The 18,931-nt window shown below is 47.5% G+C and overlaps 1 protein-coding gene across 1 annotated transcript; it reads left to right on the forward strand.

Moving 5' to 3' along the window:
* Positions 1–1,942: 1,942 nt before the first annotated feature.
* Positions 1,943–18,115, forward strand: LOC128347504 (zinc finger protein 883-like). The gene is made up of 5 exons (XM_053302369.1): positions 1,943–2,049; positions 5,345–5,473; positions 7,625–7,707; positions 8,480–8,606; positions 10,558–18,115. The coding sequence occupies exons 1-5, from the start codon at positions 2,043–2,045 to the stop codon at positions 11,943–11,945; spliced, it is 1,734 nt and encodes a 577-aa protein (XP_053158344.1). The 5' UTR covers positions 1,943–2,042; the 3' UTR covers positions 11,946–18,115.
* Positions 18,116–18,931: the final 816 nt, after the last annotated feature.

Genomic DNA, 18,931 nt, shown 5'->3' on the forward strand with positions numbered 1-18,931 from the left:
GCCATAAAATATGTAACATGGCTGAAACTTCCCTAGTTTATGATTGCCCTGTACAACACAGATGGCAACAAGTACTCAATGGCTCTGCTTCTCTTTTTGTGAGTTGTAGCTGATGTTCCCTGCTTCATCCTGAGGGGACTTCCTTTTAAAAGAAGAAGTGGTCTTCAAGGAAGGCCTTGACTGTGCTTTGCCACTTTCAAGATGGCTACACTTCCTGTCCTTGTATCGAAATGCATTCTCCACTCTGAAGACATAAAGGATGCCGCCTCTTTCCTTCATCTCTCCCAAATGCATGCCATTGACCTTAGGGGAGGAGTGGATTGCAGATGTTTCAAATAGGAGTTAAGATCAGCAAGCATGAATTGTCCCCTTTGCTAAGCAGGGTCTGTCTTGATTTAAATTTGAATGGGAGACTGCCTGTGAGCACTGTAAAATATTCCCCTTTGGGGATGGGGCAACTCTGGGAACAGCAAAAGGTCCCAATTCCCTCCCTGGCAGCATCTCCAAGATAAGGCTGAGAGAGATTCCTGCCTGCAACCGTGGAGAAACATAGGAACATAGGAAGCTGTCATATACTGAGTCAGACCATTGGTCTATCTAGCTCAGTATTGTCTTCACAGACTGGCAGCGGCTTCTCCGAGGTTGCAGGCAGGAATCTCTCTCAGCCCTATCTTGGAGAAGCCAGGGAGGGAACTTGAAACCTTCTGCTCTTCCCAGAGCGGCTTCATCCCCTGAGGGGAATATCTTGCAGTGCTCACACATCAAGTCTCCCATTCATATGCAACCAGGGCAGACCCTGCTTAGCTATGGGGACAAGTCATGCTTGCTGAGCTAGATGGACCAGTACTGAGCTAGATGGACCAATAGTCTGACTCAGTATGTGGCAGCTTCCTACGTTTCTGTTTTTAAAGTGGTGATTACAAGCTACCGTTACTAGAAAGAAGCGCCTGCTACTGCAAAATATGGGAGGGCAAGTCTTGCCTTTCTCCCCACCACTGAGGAATCCCTTGAGCATATCATCAACCCAAGCGTTGACAATATCAAAGCTAACAAGGTCTGTGCATTGGATGCTGCTTGCTACGCCCCGGTTGGGGAGATAGCGGAGCCGGAGGTCGCACCTCCTCGGAGCAGGAGCCTCCTCCCTATTCTGCATCTTTGCAGCGCAAAATGGAGGGCAAACAACACTCTCCAACGCTGCTCGCAATTGCCTCTCCTGCACAAGTCATGAAAACGCTCGCGCTCGTCGCCCCCACCCCGCTCGTGGGCGTCCATCTAAGGGTTAAAGTAAAGGAATCCACATCCCTAGAGAGGCAAATGGGAGGAAAGGGAGGGGCCGAGGAGGAATTCTTCCTCTCCCGCTGCCTTGCTTCCCTCCCTCCCTCCCGGCGGGTGAGTGACTCAGGCGGTCTCCTCTGGCGGCTGCGGAGTTGCACGGGCGCGTGAGTGAGCGAGCGAGTGAGCGTCCCAGGACGGTAACAGCTGAAGCGGGGGTGGGGGAGGGAAGAGATCTGGGGTAAGGAGGGAATCCTAGCAGGGAGAAAATGGAGGGGAAAGGCAGCTGCTGCTTGGGAGGAGCAACAGCGATGAGAAGAGAGGCGAGCCCTCCTTCTCCCGTCTCGCCCCCTCTCGCTTTCCTCCCCCCCCCCCGGATGCCTTCATTCCTGTCCTCCGTGGAAGGCTAGGGGATGGTTATGTGGGGCGGAGAGCAGGCAAGGCTCCTGCATTGTGGAGGACTCCCATGAAGGAGCCCCCAAACAGCCCCCACCCCGCAGTTCGTCCTCCTCCAGCTTTGGCATGTGTCTCTCTTTCCTGCAAGGGGAAGGCCTAGGAGTGAGCTGGAAGCGTCCATCTTTGCTCGGGGGAAAGGGGTGTTCCCAACCCCTCCCCCTTAAACACAAGGTGTGCATCTCTTCCCACCCACCCCCTTGTTTTGCTGGGTGCCCCAACCCTATTGGCTCAGGGCCAACCTTCGCGTTCTTTGTGTCCTCGGCTGAGTATGGTTTCGACGCCTTCAGCTTCCCTGCACATTCGGTATACAGTATATGAAAGGTGATAACTCATTACCTGCTTTTCTGGAGAAGTTGTTTTGCTTTTCCAAAGAATTTGTAAATGGGGAGGAACAGCCCATTCTCCTTCTCCTTTTGTTTTTAAGGTGTTTTTTTTAAAAAAAAAACACCCTACAGAGTGTGCTTCCCATTGCAATTCAACACTCACAGGAAAAAGACTTTAAAACTAATATTGCAGAACGGGCTTGCAATACTGAGAGAGCTCTTCAGAGATCCTTAATGGTGCTCACTCAGCACCCTATTACACTCCAGAGAAATGTCTGAACCACCTTCAGGGCCAGGAGATGATAAGCTAAGTGAGGGGTTGATGTATCAATGGCTGCTGCTCCATGGCACAACAACACTTTGACTTTGTCCCCACTTTGATTTAAATGTGTACCGCAGATATCAAAGAGTGTGGATAGTGTGCATTTTGCAATGTAGAGAGCCAGTATGGTCTAGTGCTAAGAATGTGAGACTAGGATTGGGGAGACCCAAGTAAAAATCCCCACTACTTCTCTCAGCCGAGCCTGCCTCACAGGGTTGTTGTGAGGATCAACATAACCATGCACACCACTCTGAGCTTCTTGAAGGAAAAATGAGATCTAACTTTAAATAAAATCTCCTTGCTGTTATTCCAGACTCCCATGCAATGACCATCTTATTTGGGTGTACAAAGATTGTATCAACTTTAATGTTTCATCAGCATATGTGTGCACGCATACACAGAGTGAGACAGATACATTCTTCTGCACCTGAAGGATCTTTCCAAAACAAGAAGGAAGAGTTGAGCTTCTATCTGCCCCCCTAAACACAGAAGCCTATGCACATTGCCACTAGTCTCTGCAAAGTGCCTGCCCCAGCCAAAGTTCACCTGGATCTGTCCACGATTGCCATTCCTCTTCCAGACCCCGTGTTAACCAGTCTAATCCATCTCTTCCCATTGAGTCCCCTTCCCCCCACTTTACAAATTCCATATGTTACGATGGAGATTCCCCAAATTTGCATCCTCTGATATTTTTGGACTTCATCTCCCATAATCCCCAGCCTCCTCTCATTCTGTCCCTTTCCTTTTTCTTGTAATAAAGCTGATCTTTAAAGTATATGAGTAGCCTGCAAAAAATTAATTGGAATTTTCCAACACGGGTTCTTCTCCAATGGGTCCCCAGATGCTGTTGGACTACCATCCCCATCATTCCCAGCCACAGTGACCATGGCTGAGGATTATTTTTATTCATTCATTTATTCATGCATGCATTTGATTTATATACCGCCCTTCCAAAAATGGCTCGGGGTGGTTTACCACAAAATATAAACAATTAAAGCCAGTTACTTAAAATCAAAACTATAAAAACAGAGTAAAACCAATTAAACATTCAAACAGTTAAAAACCCTGGAAAACCAGGGCAAACATTTAAAACAGTTTACAGTAATTTAAAAACCCTGGAAGACCTGGCCAAACAGGGCTCTCCTGAAAGACAATAATGAACTCAAGTTATGGATTTCTGATGGGAGTGCATTCCATAGCCCAAGAGCAGCTACAGAGAAGGCCCACCTCTGAGTCGCCACCAGACGAACCGGTGGTAATTGGAGACAGACTTCCTCAGATGACCTTAACGTGCGTTGAGGATCATGATGCGTCCCTTTCTCAAGAAGGCAGATCTGGCCACAGTTACCCATGCCTTAGTCACGTCACGGCTGGATTACTGCAATGCGTTCTACGTGGGGCTGCCCTTGAAGATGTGGCAGCTAGGGTTCTATCTGGAGCTGCCCGCTGTGATCGCATCACACCTATTTTGAAAGAGCTGCACTGGTTACCAGTGCGTTTCCGACTCCAATTCAAGGTGCTGGTTTTGACCTTTAAAGCCCTTAACAGTTTGGGCCCGGGATACCTGAGGGACTGCCTGCTCCCAAGGGTTGCTGCCCGCTTGACGAGGTCATCTGAGGGGGCTCTGCTCCGGGTGCTGACAATGAGGGAGGCTAGGTTGTCGTGCACTCGGGACAGGGCCTTCTCTGTTGCTGCCCCCAGGCTTTGGAATTCTCTCCCAGTGGCCATTCGCTCCTCAAACTCTGTCACAGTTAGGGGTGTGCACGGAACCGCCGCACTGCGGTCCGGCACTGGGGTGGGGGGTTGCTTTAAGAGCGGCGGGAGGGTTTACTTACCCCTCCCGCCGCTTTCCCGATCTGGCGCCGTAAAGTTCCGAGTAATTGGGGCGGCAGGATACCTCCCTGCCGCCCCTTCCCCGCTGCTCCTCTGCAAACTTCCCAAGAGTCCTTTGCGTGCATGTCAGAAACATGAAGACGTGCGCGCGTGCACAAAGGACTCCTGGGAAGTTTGCAGAGGAGCAGCGGGGAACGGGCGGCAGGGAGGTATCCTGCCGCCCCAATTACTCGGAACTTTACGGCACCAGATTGGGAAAGCGGCGGGAGGGGTAAGTAAACCCTCCCGCCGCTCTTAAAGCGACCCCACCCCCACCCCCAATCTGGACCGGTCTGGAGGCCTTTTCAATGGCTTCCGGACCGGTCCGGGCCCATCCCTAGTCACAGTTTTTAGAAAGCTGGTTAAATCTTGGTTTTTTATCCAGGCCTTTACATGATTGTTTTATTGCTGCTTCTGTGTGTTTTTATTCATGTATAGTTTTCTGTGTTTGTATATTATATATTTTAATATCAGATTTTTTTATATTTTTAGCTAAATACTTTTAACTTATTTTTATTATATGTGTTTTAACTTTTGTAAACCTACATACTTTTCTCTTTCACAACAACCCTGTGAAGTAGGCTAGGCTGAGAGAGAAGTGACTGGCCCAGAGTCACCCAGCTAGTGTCATGGCTGAATGGGGATTTGAACTCGGGTCTCCCCAATCCTAGTCCAGCACTCTAACCACTACACCACGCTGGCCCTCATTTGGTGGAGAGACAGCTTTGCCACCACATTGGGCTGGGAGGCAGATGTGGGTAGTGGCCAGGGGGCTGGTGGACTGTGTCTGTGCCCTCAGGCCTACTGAATTAGCTTGCATTCTCCTCCCCCTTCCACATCCTAACAGTCAGTGGCAGGTGGGAAGGCAGGTATCCACTCCAAGAGGCCCCAATGGTGGGCCATGCTTTTGGCTTAGTGGGGTGGGGGCAGAGGGTGGCACATGACCCAGGCCGTGGGCACCCCTCCCTGCTCGTCAGCTAAGTGGTCGCTTAGTCCTCCTGGAGGTGGAGCTGGTACTGAATTGGCTACCTGTCACCTTCCCACCCCATGTCCCCTACCAAGTGATCTGTGAGGGAGAAATTGTTTTCTTCTTTTTCAGGCTCTGTGGACCTTTCAGAAGGTGGCTGTGGGCATTTCACGGAGGAGGAGTGGGCTCTGCTGGATCCGGACTTAAAAGCCCTGCACGGCGAAGTCATGGAGGGGAACTTTGCAGTGCAGCCCTCTCTGGGTAAGGTCCCCTCTTTTGCCCTTCAGAGAGGGAGTAAAAGTGTGAGAGAGATGAGTCTGACTTGGTAGGTGAGAGACAGGTTTTGGGAACCATCAGAGGATGCACCTCCAGAGCAAACGTGTCTTCCCCTCTGCCCTAGAGTGGGAAATTGAGTGCAAACACTTGCAAATGCCTCCACTGTGCTTCTGTCTAGTCCTGATGAACATCCAGCTAAGGGGTAAAATGAAACAATTCCGTTTCCCAGATGAACAAAGGAGAAGAAAGGAATGAATGAATGAATGGGGAGAGTAGTTTACTGCTGCTTCCTCTGTAAAGTTAATCTGTAAAGTTAATCCTTTCTCTGTAAAATTAATCCTCTGCCAGACTTAATTTGTAAAACAGCACTGCTGGATTCTTTGGAAAGAGGCTATTGAGATTGCCAGAGGCCATGCTATTGTCCTCCTCAGGATGTCTTATAGAAGAAATCCCAGCTGCCCCATCCTTGAGAGGGTGTGGGTGGGTAGGGAATACTAAGCAATCAAATTCTTGTTAGGCAGGCTGATGACTCCTTTTGTGCTAGCAGAAATATTTCACAATCAAGAGGGCTTTTTACAGTTCTGGCTGTTGTTTAGGCTTCTAGGTTGCCAACTTTCTACCTTGGCAAGGGTTTATTGCCAGCATTGGCTACAGAGCTTGGGCCATCAACAATAATCAGAGGCCTGGCTTTGGTGATTTATTATTATTATTATTATTATTATTATATTTTATATCCCACTCTTCCTCCAAAGAGCCCAGAGCGGTGTACTACATACTTAAGTTTCTCCTCATAACAACCCTGTGAAGTAGGTTAGGCTGAGAGAGAAATGAGAGGCCCAGAGTCACCCAGCTAGTTTCATGGCTGAATGGGGATTTGAACTCAGGTCTCCCTGGTCCTAGTCTAGCACACTGACCACTACACCACACTGGCTCTCTTTAGGTGCTACAGTTTCCTCCACAAAGCCTTTCTGCTCTTCTGCAGCTGCTTCTGACTCTTGTCTTCCTGCTATTTCCTCTCTTTCCATTTCTTTGTTCCACTTGGGAATTCTGGATTGGTTGGATGGTAGGTTAACTGTTCTCTCACCCAGAAGGGGAGGAGAGCTGGTCTTGTGGTAGCAAGCATGACTTGTCCCCATAGCTAAGCAGGGTCTGCCCTGATTGCATATGAATGGGACTGCAAGATATTCCCCTCAGGGGATGAAGCCACTCTGGGAAGAGCAGAAGGTATCAAGTTCCCTCCCTGGCTTCTCCAAGATAGGGCTGAGAGAGATTCCTGCCTGCAACCTTGGAGAAGCCACTGCCAGTCAGTGTGGACAATACTGAGCTAGATAGACCAATGGTCTGACTCAGTATATGGCAGTTTCCTAAAGTGGCCTGGGCTTTTGTTCCCCGAAACCCACGAGTGGGATCAGAGTCCTAAAGGCAGTCCCTGAGGCTGCACTAGATGAGAAATGCCATCCCCAGCGGGGAAAGTGTAAGGGAGGGAGGGAAGATTCCTCCCCCGGGGAGACAGAAGAGAGTGGGGGGAATGAATGGAGGGAGAAGGCAGCTTCTGCCGGGATGGTGAGAAAGGAAAGTGAGCCCTCCTTACTCCCAAGTCAACCGCCCCCAGGGAGCAGGCCTAGGCAGCTTTTCTTTCCCATCTGGATCTTAGTTTTCTGCATTGCTGTGCTCCGGGGAAGTCTCAGAGTGGGAAGGAATTACTTGGGGCAGAGGTCAGGGGAAACGGCTTCACTGCATCACACACACACACACACACACACACACACACCCCAGATTGAGGGACTTGGTCTGGGCGCCTCAGGTGAAGGAAGCAACCCTGTGGTGTCAGTTTTGCCTTTCTTTCCTGCAAGGGGAAAACCAGGGGGGCATTTGTCTCTGCTTTGAAAAAATAATTTCAAATTATTTCTGTCTGGGATCTTCTGTGCTACTTCAAGTTCAGGCAGCAATGGAAGCAGCCACTCATTTTCCTCAGGCAGAGGAGGCTGCATTAGATGCTGGTCAGAGCCAATGTTAAGAGGAATGTTGTTGGAGAGTGACTGAAGGACCTTTGCCCTGCCTTTATTCTCCCCTTGGTCTTGATTCTCTGTAAATCTCATTTACCCAACTATTCTTATCACTTTCTATCCTTTGCAGGTCCTGGAATTATGTTGGCAATGCATTCTCAGCCATCCCTTCTTTCTAGTGGAGTGGAAGAAACTTCAGTACGACTGGATCAGGTAGGGGAGGGATCATTGGGGATGGAGGATGCCTGACAAATGGGCGCGTGCTCTCTCTCTCTCCCTCTCTCTCTCTCTCTCTCCCTCCCCCCCCCCTCCAGTCTTCCTGGGCCTGAAAGAATCTCTTTCCTTTGGCTTTGGACAAAGCTGCTTGCCAGGAAGCCTGTGAAGGCCATGATTCTTAATAACTTGGCAAGGAGGAACCGTGGTGATTCTCTTTATTTAGCAGTGGGAGAGTATCTGGCCCTATCCACCCCCAGCACAATACTTCCAGTGACTGTTGCTGGTGTCTGTCTTATGTTTCTTTTTAGAATGTGAGCCCTTTGGGGACAGGGAGCCATCTTATTTGTTATTTCTCTTTGTAAACCGCCCTGAGCCATTTTTGGAAGGGCGGTATAGAAATCGAATTATTATTATTATTATTATTATTATTATTATTATTATTATTATTATTATTTATAATAAACTCCTGGCACTCAGCTATTTAGCAGAGGGAGAGCAAGAGTTGAGTCTTCATGCCAGCCTTGTATCTTTTCCACTGGCTGTTGATAGCCTGTGTCTTTTTTGAAAGAACTGGAGCCGCTTTGGGATAGGGGGCTGTTTCCTCCCAATTTCTGTTGCTTTCTAAACTGCTTTGAATGATATCTTAAATATCATTCAAATATCACCCATTCTCGCATGTCACACTACCTCACCTTCACAACCCTTTTAGATGGTGCTTAGAAGGGAAAGACCCCTTATCTTCTTGATTCATATTTTCTTCTTGATTCAGGCTCTGGTGACCTTTGAGGAGGTGGCTGTGCATTTCAGTGAGGAGGAGTGGGCTCTGCTGGATGCGGACCAAAAGGCCCTGCACAAGGAAGTCATGGAGGAGAATTTTTGGAATGTTGCTTCTCTGGGTAAGAGATCTTGTTTTTCCTTTTGGTTAATGACACCATTGTCTTTTAAAGTGCTCAAAAAGCTTTGCAGGATTATTATTATATTTATTTATTAAACAACTTCTATAACGAATTTAATAAAGGTGAGAAAAATCGAGCTGGCTTGCTCAGTTGATGAAAACGTGGTTAAAAAGTTGTGGATCTGATCCTTGTACTTGTCAGAGAGGCAGTGCAGTACAGTGGTGAGTGTCAAACTAGAACCTGGAAGGTGGTCCTCTTGGCTACCGCCTCAGCGATGAAGCTCATTGGTTGGCTTTGGATCATTAAGCTGACCCCTCCGCATAGGGTTGCTGTGGACATAAAAAGGGAGGTGCATAATGCAGGAAGGGCATGAAATAATAAGAAATAAAACTGATTATTGAGGAGGCTCTTTCTGAAAGATCATGAACATATGGTTCAACCTTTTACAGGGTCCGTGTAGTTCAGTGTTCTCTACCTGGCAGCAGCTCTCCCAGGTTTCAGACAGTCATTTCCCCAGGCCTACTTGGAGTTGCTACCAGAGGCTGAAACGGAGCCCATTTGCATGGAAAGCAGGTTGTCTGCAATTGAGCTGCAGCCCCTACCCAAAGGAGTCTGGCAGTTGGTGGGGGCATCTCAGCCTTCTTGAATGTGTAAAGAGAGAGGGAGATCTACCTTGAGTGCAGACACTGGTCCTAGGAGAAGTTTCCCCCTCTGAGCTATATAACTGGGCTGTCACTTGAGCAGTAGGGATGTGCACGGAACCGGTTAGGAGTCTGGCAGTCTGGTGGGGGGCGAGAATCTCAGCCTTTTTGAGTGTGTTAAGAGAGAAGGAGATCTACAATTTGCACAGACACTGGTCCTAGGAGAGGGTTGTAGGGATGTGCACGAACCGGTAATGATGGTTCGGGGGGGGGGGGGTTGTTACCTTCTAAAGGAGCGAGATGGTGCTGTTACCACCCCACCCAGCCGATGTGTTTCCCCTGCCGGTGCTTTGCCCAGAATCGCTGCACAGGGTGGCATTGTACCTTCTTGCTGCCCTGGTCAGTGTCGGACTGGAAGTCATGCACATGCACTGGCCATTTCCAGTCTGATGCTGATCAGGGTGGCAAGCAGGTATGCTGCCGCCACGCGCAGCGATTTTGGGCAGAGTACCAGCGGGGGAGGGAGTAAGAGCACATTCCCTACTCTAAAAGTCACACACACACACACACACACACACACACCTGCCGAACCATCCACCCACTGGACCTTACACATCCCTACAGGGTCCCCCCGCTTTGAGCTCTATGACTGGGCTGTCACTTGAGCAGCAGGTGGCAAGCTAAGCCTTGTGAGAAGTCCACTTTCCTAGGGAACTCCCTGTGTGGAGCCTGAAGTAACAACCAAGGCTGTGAACCCATTCTGTGGTTTTCCCCAACCTTCATCACACAGACAAACGTCCATACTTGAGCAGAATGTCTAATCTAGAGCTTCCCCTGCCATTGGTGTATCATCAGGTATAACTTTGGGGGCTACTCATGGAAGTCAAGGAACCCAAAGAGGACAAAGAGGTCTTGAAGTGAATGATGTAATTTCCTAGGATAACCAGCCTGGGGGATGTCAACAACAGCCTGAGGCCCTCTTGTCAGCCTAGGGAGGGAGAGTGTTAGGCACCAGGGTTTGCATTCTGTGCCATCACTGGGTGCCCATACTGGATGTGGGGGTGCTGCCCATTGAGGCATCCGGTGAGTGAGATGAAATCCTGACTGTGACCCACCCCTTGAGCCTGTGCTTCTTCAGGCATGAAAACCCAGATGGACACAGCCAGGGCCTGCCACATCCATCTCTGACTCAGTAATACATGCAAAATTAACATTTTTGTTCCATTAAGAGCACATAACTGAGGGTTATTCATTGATCTGAGGCTCCTTCTTTTTTCCAGGCTCTGAACAGTTTTCTTTCTTCATTCCAGCAGGTGTCAGGTGCAAAAGGGAGGAGGAGGGAGAAGCCCACGAAGAATTGTTGGGAGGTGCCAGATATAAAAATAGAGAACAAAAAATAATGAAAACTGAAGGGAAAGAGAAGAGGAGGAATGGACCTTCTGCTTCTCTGCATGGTGACCTCCACGAAATCACAATGGAGGGGGAAAAGGAGGAAATAGCAGAGAGGAGTCTGTGCTCTGTGTATAAGAAAAGCTTCAGTTGTGAATCAAGCCTTCAACCTAGGTGGAAAATGCATATAGAGGGAAAAACATATAAATTGTGGGATTGTGGGAACAGCTTCTGTGACAGTGGAACTCCAAATATAAATCCTATTATCCAAACTGGGGAGAAACCATTAAAATGCTTGGAGTGTGAAAAAAGCTTCAGTATGAGTTCACACCTCATTATACATCATAGAACCCACAGTGGGGAGAAGCCTTACAAGTGCTTGGAGTGTGGAAAGAGCTTTACTCAGCGTGGAACACTTACTGTACATCAAAGAACCCATACTGGGGAGAAACCATATAAATGCATGGAGTGTGGCAAGAGCTTCAGTGTGAGTTCACAACTCATTATACATCAAAGAACCCACACTGGAGAGAAGCCTTACGATTGCTCAGAGTGTGGAAGGAGCTTCAGCAAGCTTGGAACACTTACTGTACATCAAAGAACCCACAGTGGGGAGAAACCATATAAATGCATAGAGTGTGGGAAATGCTTCAGCCAAAGAGCACTCCTTACTGTACATCAAAGGGCTTACACTGGGGAGAAACCATATAAATGCTTGGAGTGTGGAAAGAGCTTCAGCGATAAAGGATCTCTTACTACACATCAAAGAACACATACCGGGGAGAAGCCCTATACATGCTTGGAGTGTGGAAAGAGCTTCAGTGTGAGTTCACACCTCAATACACATCAAAGGATTCACACTGGGGAGAAACCATATAAATGCTTGGAGTGTGGAAAGAGCTTCAGGGTCAAGGGAATTCTTACTAAACATCAAAGAACCCACACAGGGGAGAAGCCCTATACATGCTTGGAGTGTGGAAGGAGCTTCAGCGACAAGGGAAGTCTTACTGATCATCAAAGAACTCACACAGGAGAGAAGCCATACCACTGCTTGGAGTGTGGAAAGAGCTTCCGTAGGAGCTCATGCCTCACTTTACATCAAAGGATTCACACTGGGGAGAGACCATATAAATGCTTGGAGTGTGGAAGGAGCTTCAGGGTTAAGGGAAGTCTTACTAAACATCAAAGAACGCACACAGGAGAGAAGCCATATAAATGTTTGGAGTGTGGAAAGTGCTTCCGTCGGAGCTCACACCTCACTTCGCATCACAAGATTCACACTAGAGAAAAACCATGTAACAGCTTATAGTGTGAAAAGAGCTTCTGTCACAGGAAGTCATTTATCAAATAGTCCACTCTGATGACTGATGTAAATGAATCCCAGGAAAAGAGCCACATTATTCTGCTCTGACAAAAACAGCAGAGAGAGCGAGAGAGAGAGAGAGAGGAGTTTCAAAAGTACATTACAAGCCTCACTTCATAGAAGAGTTCTCAGTTATGTGGGGAGCAGCCATATCTATCCTTGGCATGTGGAAAGAGCTTTGGTGAGAGGCACTCCCTTACTCCTCACCAGATAACCCTTTCCAGTGATGAAGATTGTAATGGAATTCACTTTAGAAAAGAGCTATTTTTAATCTGCTCACAGCTTAAAAGTTTTATTTTAAAAAAAATTATACACCTTTTGATTTTGGCATGAGCTTTTGTTGGTTGTATTTGACAAGAGAGGGCTCTTTCCTGTGAATGGGAATGTTTTCGTCTCTATCTCCATCTCGCTGGTGAAGCACCATCCAGCTGCTTTCTATTTTACAATGGCGCAGCGCATTAACATTATCCATTGATCATGCATTCTGTAAAATTTCATTTTGATGATGGTTTTTCAGGCCTCCTCCCATAACAGATCACACATCTAGTCCCTTTTCTTTTAAAATAGTCTTGGACTCCTGAAAGCTAGTTCCCCTCTCTTCATTACAAGGTGGTTGGGTCGTACTCCCGTGTTAGTGCTTGTTTTGGCCCCAATTTTTTTCTCTAAATGACAGTACTCTCCACAGGCACTGTCTGGTCCTCTGGTCCAGGAAATGTTTCAGCCTTTGGGGCTTGAGTTTAAACTAGCATTTGGGCAATGTGTAGAGGAATGGCACAGAAGAATCCTCCGGTCACTCAGACGAAAAGCACTCTGATCCTCCGGGAGAGGTAGAAAGACGTCTGCATTCCCAAAACAGGTGGTAGGCTGGGTGGTCCACCCCAACTTGAAGAAAAAGACCTTGGGGTTGTGATGGATAGGTCAGTGAAAATGTCCACCCAGTGTGCAGCACCTGTGAAAAAGTGGAATTCCACACTAGGGATCACGAGGAAAGGGATGGAAGCTCTAGCTCCCTGAATATAGTGGCACAGTAGTGTTGGTATAGTGAAGATGGAGAGAGGTTTCTACCTTCTAACACAATAAGATCTGAATGTTCTATTTGTCCTAAAATCAAAACCATCTGTCAAGCATACATCCACTAGGTGACACAAGACAACGCCCCTCCCAATTTATTACATTTTTATACTACCATCCCACCCAGGTGGCTCTTGGTGGGTTCACATAAATAAAACAGATAAAAACACAATCAATAGCCCATTAAAGCAGCAAAATAAAATCATTTTAGAAACCATAAAGGCCAAGCTAAAAAGATGTGGGGTTTTTTTTTTTGGCTCTGCATGGCTGGCAAGATTCTTAAACCTCGGCTACAACCAGGAGGTGCATTTTACACCCCAGGAGCAGCTATTGATCCTGAGATGCCACCAGGTGAGCTGGTGGCAGCTAGAGAGGGGCCTCTATCAATGACCTTAATGTGCGGTGGGGATCATGCCGAAGAAGGCACTTTCCCAGGTAACTCTACCCTACGCCGTGTAGGGCTTTGAAGGTAATTAGGAGCACTTTGTATTTTGCCCAGAAACGTATTGGCAGTCAGTGCTGCTGTTTTGAAATGCACGTAATAAGGTTCCTCTGTGAAACCCTGACCAATCTGACTGCTGCATTTTGAATTAACTGAACTTTCTGAACTGTATACAAAGGCAGCCCCATGTGGAGTACATTGCAGTAGTCAAGCCTTGAGGTTACTAGTAAGTGCACCACAGGTTTTGAGATCATTTTCAAGGAATGGATGCAGCTTTTGTATTGGCCAAAGTTGATAGAGATCCATTGAAGTTGATCAATCAATCAGCTTCATTACAGTCAGAGACCAGCATAGGTAATAATACAGTTGAGTATTTATTTATTTATTTAGCTAATAGAGCCATATTGAAAATTTCTACATAGATGCATACAACTATCAATGAGTAAAAATGGCTAAAAAGTATAAAATAGGCAAATAGGCTTTAAAATATAATAAAGGGTAAAAGAGATAGCTAAAAAATAAGAACTGATAAGTAATAAACTGATAAGATAACTAATATAAGCAATATGTAAAAATTGGTCCATTAAAATACAACTCTAGTAGGATGAGTAGTAAAATGTTTAAAGTTAACTATCTATGAGTTAAATGCATCTAAGAAAACAGACGTATATAAAGAGACTTATTAGGATATCCAGTAGTTAAAATCATGGATTCTTGGCTAGCTGTCATAGTCCGATGGATCTTGCACGCTGCCGCACAGAACCTAGCAACATTATATGTGAAGATTCACTTTTCATCTGAGAGCAGCATCTTAGTGTAGGCTGGACTGGGGCGGCCAGGGTAGGTGAGAAGTAGAGGAAAGATAAGCTTCTCCTGGCCAACTTTATAAAATGGGCAGGAAAAGAGAACGTGTTCAGTGGTTTCTACCTCCTCAGAGGCACAGGAGCAAAGTAGGGATGTGCAAACAGGTTCGACCCTGAACCCATTCGAGGTCAAACCGGTTTGGTTCGACCGTTCGGGGTCAAACCGAACCCCCCCATGACAGTTGGGGGGGGGGGTCGCATTTTTTTTTAAAATTCAAAATATTGTTTTTAACCTTTCTATCCTTCGGGGGAGCTCGTTGGGGGGGTCTGCGGAGGTTCCCCCTCCCCCGCTGGCCTTGGTAATAATCCGCTCCATATATTGGCGCAGTGGCCATTTTGGAAGCCGCCGTGCATGTGCAAATGGCTTCTCCGAGGCCTGGCATGGCCCAGAGCCTCACAGAGGCCATTTGTGCATGTGCAGTGAACTTTTTTTTAAAAAATAATTTTTTAAAAAATTTTTTAGAAAATGTATTCGCATACCCCAACTGAACTGAGGTGGTGGGTTCTAAGGGGTGCAGAACCGAACTGGGCCGGTCAAGTTTGAGTCAGGTTCGGATCCATGCACATCCCTGGAGCAAAGCCTTTCTGTTAATGGGATCTTCCTATATTTGCCTTTCAGCACAGTGGATGGAAGAGCGTGACAGCAGGCAAGGGTGAACGCCCTTCTGTGGCTTGGAATTTTCAGCTGAGTCAAATATGTCGGGGGGGATACCGTGAACCTAGAACTGTCTGAGGCCAGGTAGCCAGGCCCCATACTTAGGTCCACCTGTCGTTGCATGTCCAGGATCTTCAGTTTGATGGCTGTTTTCGCTTTGTCACTGCCTGTAGCAAGAAGGGGAGTTGAAATTGATCGAAATCCATCAGTTTGGTGCAGATACATTGAAAAGTGGCTCAGTTCAAATATCACTCCTGAGAAGTTAAGTCTCCCATTTGCCAACAGAGAACACATCTAATTTATTTTCAGTTTGTTCTTTAAAAATGCTTTCAAAGCTTCAGCTATATGCTGCAGCAGAAATCTGTGGTGTGTTTTTTTTGGGGGGGGGGGGCGGGGGTTCGTGGTCCAGTATTTCCTGAGTTACTAGCCTTTGAACTCCCCATAAGAACAAAGTAAAATCAACACAGGGCTCTGAATGTTGATTTTGCCGCTTGGAAGTTTTGAAGCCAGAGTTGGGAGGCGCAAATCCTGGCAAATGGCCCCATAGCTTGCACACTGCTGACTGCAGTGAGCACTGCCTGGGACCCATTTCTGGAAGCAGAGGTGGGACTAGGGCTGGGAGCCACTATTTGCAGTATGCTGGGGTGGAGGGAGAAGGAAGGAGGCAGGTTCACATTAACCAGGAGGGTTGCCAGTAGCGCTGCCCCCTCAAGTGGAAATGAAAAGTCAGCCCCCCCCCCGCCCTGGTGATGTAAAGACCACATTTTCTAGACCAGAGGACCACAGTAAAGACCACTCCTTCTCCTCTCTTCCCACTCTTTATCTGTTCAAACGCTGTGGGTGGGAAGTTGGAGAGGCTAGAACAGGGAGGGGAGGGGATACCACCGAGGGAGGAGGAGTGACAGGCAGCAGGGCTGGCATGCTACAAGAAATTTTTTGGATGGCAGTAGTAGGTTCTGGAGCTGCCCGTGGCAGGGGTGCATGACAATTGCAAGTCAAGGTGCCCATCTTAACCTCTGCACCATTTAAGCTGTAAAGACTTTGTACAGGCTTGTATATTTCACTGCTTTAGAAAAGAGGCTTCATGCACCCAAGCTTGGCTTTGGTCTTCCAGCTTGAGACTGGCTGGGGAGGGATGCATCCAGGCATAAATTCAAAAAGTACAGTTTCCCTAATTCCTTGCTAGAGATTCCTCTGAAATATTTTTACCTGATGCAACTTTGCAGAGCGCAGTCTTTCCCCAAACTGCCAGCTGTACAGTAAGTGTCTAGCCAGAAATTCAAGAGGTCCCCAGTCCAGCCACGATAACTTCCTACAGCAATATCTGGTAGGTTTTTTAAAAAATAAAATCTCTACAAGGCACAGTTGTTTACACAAGTGCTATGTAGGAGATGGAGGCCCCCAAATTTACTCGTGAAGAGGCCTGAAGTTCTTTGTGACTAGGTAAGCCTTGAAAGGCTGCAAGGTTTACTTCTGTGGCCTACTTGTGAGGGAAGGTAGGGCTTTACTAGTGAGTGTTATCCCTAATTGTGAGTAGACTGCCTTACTTAATGTTACCTGTAAATGTGGAGTTTACCTGTGAAGGCAGTGGTTCGGTTTGTGCCGTCGAACTGGGTTGGGCGATTTGATCCAATTTGGGTGGCTATACTTGTAGAGGTGATTCCTAAGAGATTGAAGGAGCAAGCAGGGGGTGGGGTGGATGAGAGGGCACCTTACTGGAGCAGCGTGGTGGCTGTGGCCCACCCGGGCCCCACAAGTGCCCCCCACCAGCAGCCCAGGCAGGCGAGGGTTCGGTTTCCAGCCTCCGTGCATGCACAAAGGCCATTTGCGTCACCAAGCTCGAACTGGTCAAACTGGGCTGATTGGGTTTGATTAGAACCAGTTCTGCACACCCCTGTGTGCCTGTGGGCTCCTCAGAGGCATCTGGTGGTGGGCCGCTGTGTGAAACGGGATGCTGGACTACTAGGAAGTCCTTGAGCCTGATCCAGCAGGGCTGTTTGTTATATTCTTATGATGAAATGTGAAGGGTGGCTTGCAATGCTGTATCACAAGAAACTAATCTCTACTCTAATTCTTCTTGGAAAGGGTTTGAATAGTAGAGGTTAGATGCTGCTACCTTTAGCTGTCTTGTTTGCAACAACTGATCTGCAATTGACAACATTCCATTACAAAGTGCAGGGTGGAATTAGGGCTCCTGCAAGGGTGGAATTAGGGCTCCTGCAAGGATTTTTAGAGCCTTTATTCTCAAACACCCATTTGCACATGAAGGATGAGGGGGATTGAAATGGATTAAAACTAGCTTTTAATGCAGATACAGCTTTAGATGGTGGTGGAAAATGGCACAGGGGGGAGGCAAGGACAAGAGGCTCTCTCAGCTGCTGCTGCTCTTCCTGCTTCTTGTGCTCTGGCTGAAGTAGGGGAAAACCTTCAGCCAGGGTCTGTGTAGTGATCAGCCATCGCTCCCCTAAAGAGTTAGCTGGAAGTGAACCCTGTCCTGACTGACAGACTGGTGAGCTTCAGGGCTCAGCCAATCATCACATCAGGTGGGTGGGTCTTAGAGAGCCATGAGGAGGAATAGATGGTCCCCTTGTTTGAAGAAGTTGGCTGGGGATGCAGAGAGAACGTGTGGCCATGGAGTATGGCTGCAGAAGGAGGATGACTGCAGCTCTTGGATGATAGAACTGCAGGGTCTTGATTCTCTACCAGGGTTTGGTGAGTTCAAGAAAAGGGAAGCCTGGGCTTTTGGCTTCAGAGAGGTAGTCTAGGGGAAAGTTTGTTTAGTCAGATTTTGTGCTAGACTTTTTTCTTTTGTGTGACTTGTAGATCCCTGAAACTGTTCTAGGATGGTTTACTGGTAACATAACTAAACTAAGAAACACTAGCCTTCGCCCATCCAGCCAGGGCGTTGTAAAAGACTCTGTAAGCTTTTTAAAGGTGCTTTTGTATCTTCCTACATCCCTGTTCCTTGCAATTAGGGTGCTTTTTGAAGTATTGTAACCACTGAGTATTTTTACTTGTTTCTAAAAGCTGAGGGAGCCTCAGATGGAAGCACTCTGTAGCAACTGAATAAAGCTTTTTCATTCTTTTTGTTCTTTGCATTTTACAAGTCTCTCTGAGTGAATCTTTTGGCTCCGGAGAAATGGAGGGGGGCTAAAAGGGTTTCCCCCCTCTCTGGTGCAAACACTCCTCAGGCTGGGTCATCAGCTACCAGATTTCTCACCATGTGTAGGCTTGCTGGTGGAGGATTTATGAGTATTCTTCTCATAGCAAAAGAAGAGTTTCCACCCCAAACCCAAGGAGGTACAAACTCTGAGACAAAGGAGGTGGTGGTGGCAGCCGTTTTTGAAACTACCAGAGATAAAGGAAAGCTTAGGGAACAGCTTTTCTAGGGAAGTGCAGAGGGGATGATTCAGCATTTTTCTTCCCCTCACTGCGCTTGCTGTGAGACAAAGGCTTAAAAGTAGCTTGATTATTATTATGATTATTATTTACGTTTTATATCCCGCTTTTCCTCCAAGGAGCCCAGAGCCAAGTACTACATACTTAGGTTTCTCCTCACAACAACCCTGTGAGGCTGAGTCTCTAGTGACTGGCCCAGAGTCACCCAGCAAGTCTCGTGGCTGAATGGGGGATTTGAACTCTCGTCTCCCTGGTCCTCATCCAGCACTCTAACCACTACACCACGCTGGCTCTTTATGCAGATACAGTTTTAGATTATGATGGAAAATGGCACAGGAGAGGCTCTTCCTGCTTCTTTTTCTTTAAGCAGACAGAGCTTTAGATGACAGAAGCAGCATAAAGGAGGCAAAGACGAGAGGCTGTCTCAACTGCTGCTCTTCCAGCTTCTTTGTGCTCCACTTGACTCAAGGGAAAACCTTCAGCCAGGGCCTGGAAACTAGTC

Source organism: Hemicordylus capensis, chromosome 2 (genome assembly GCF_027244095.1).
Source record: "Hemicordylus capensis ecotype Gifberg chromosome 2, rHemCap1.1.pri, whole genome shotgun sequence".
NCBI classification, from domain to species: domain Eukaryota; kingdom Metazoa; phylum Chordata; class Lepidosauria; order Squamata; family Cordylidae; genus Hemicordylus; species Hemicordylus capensis.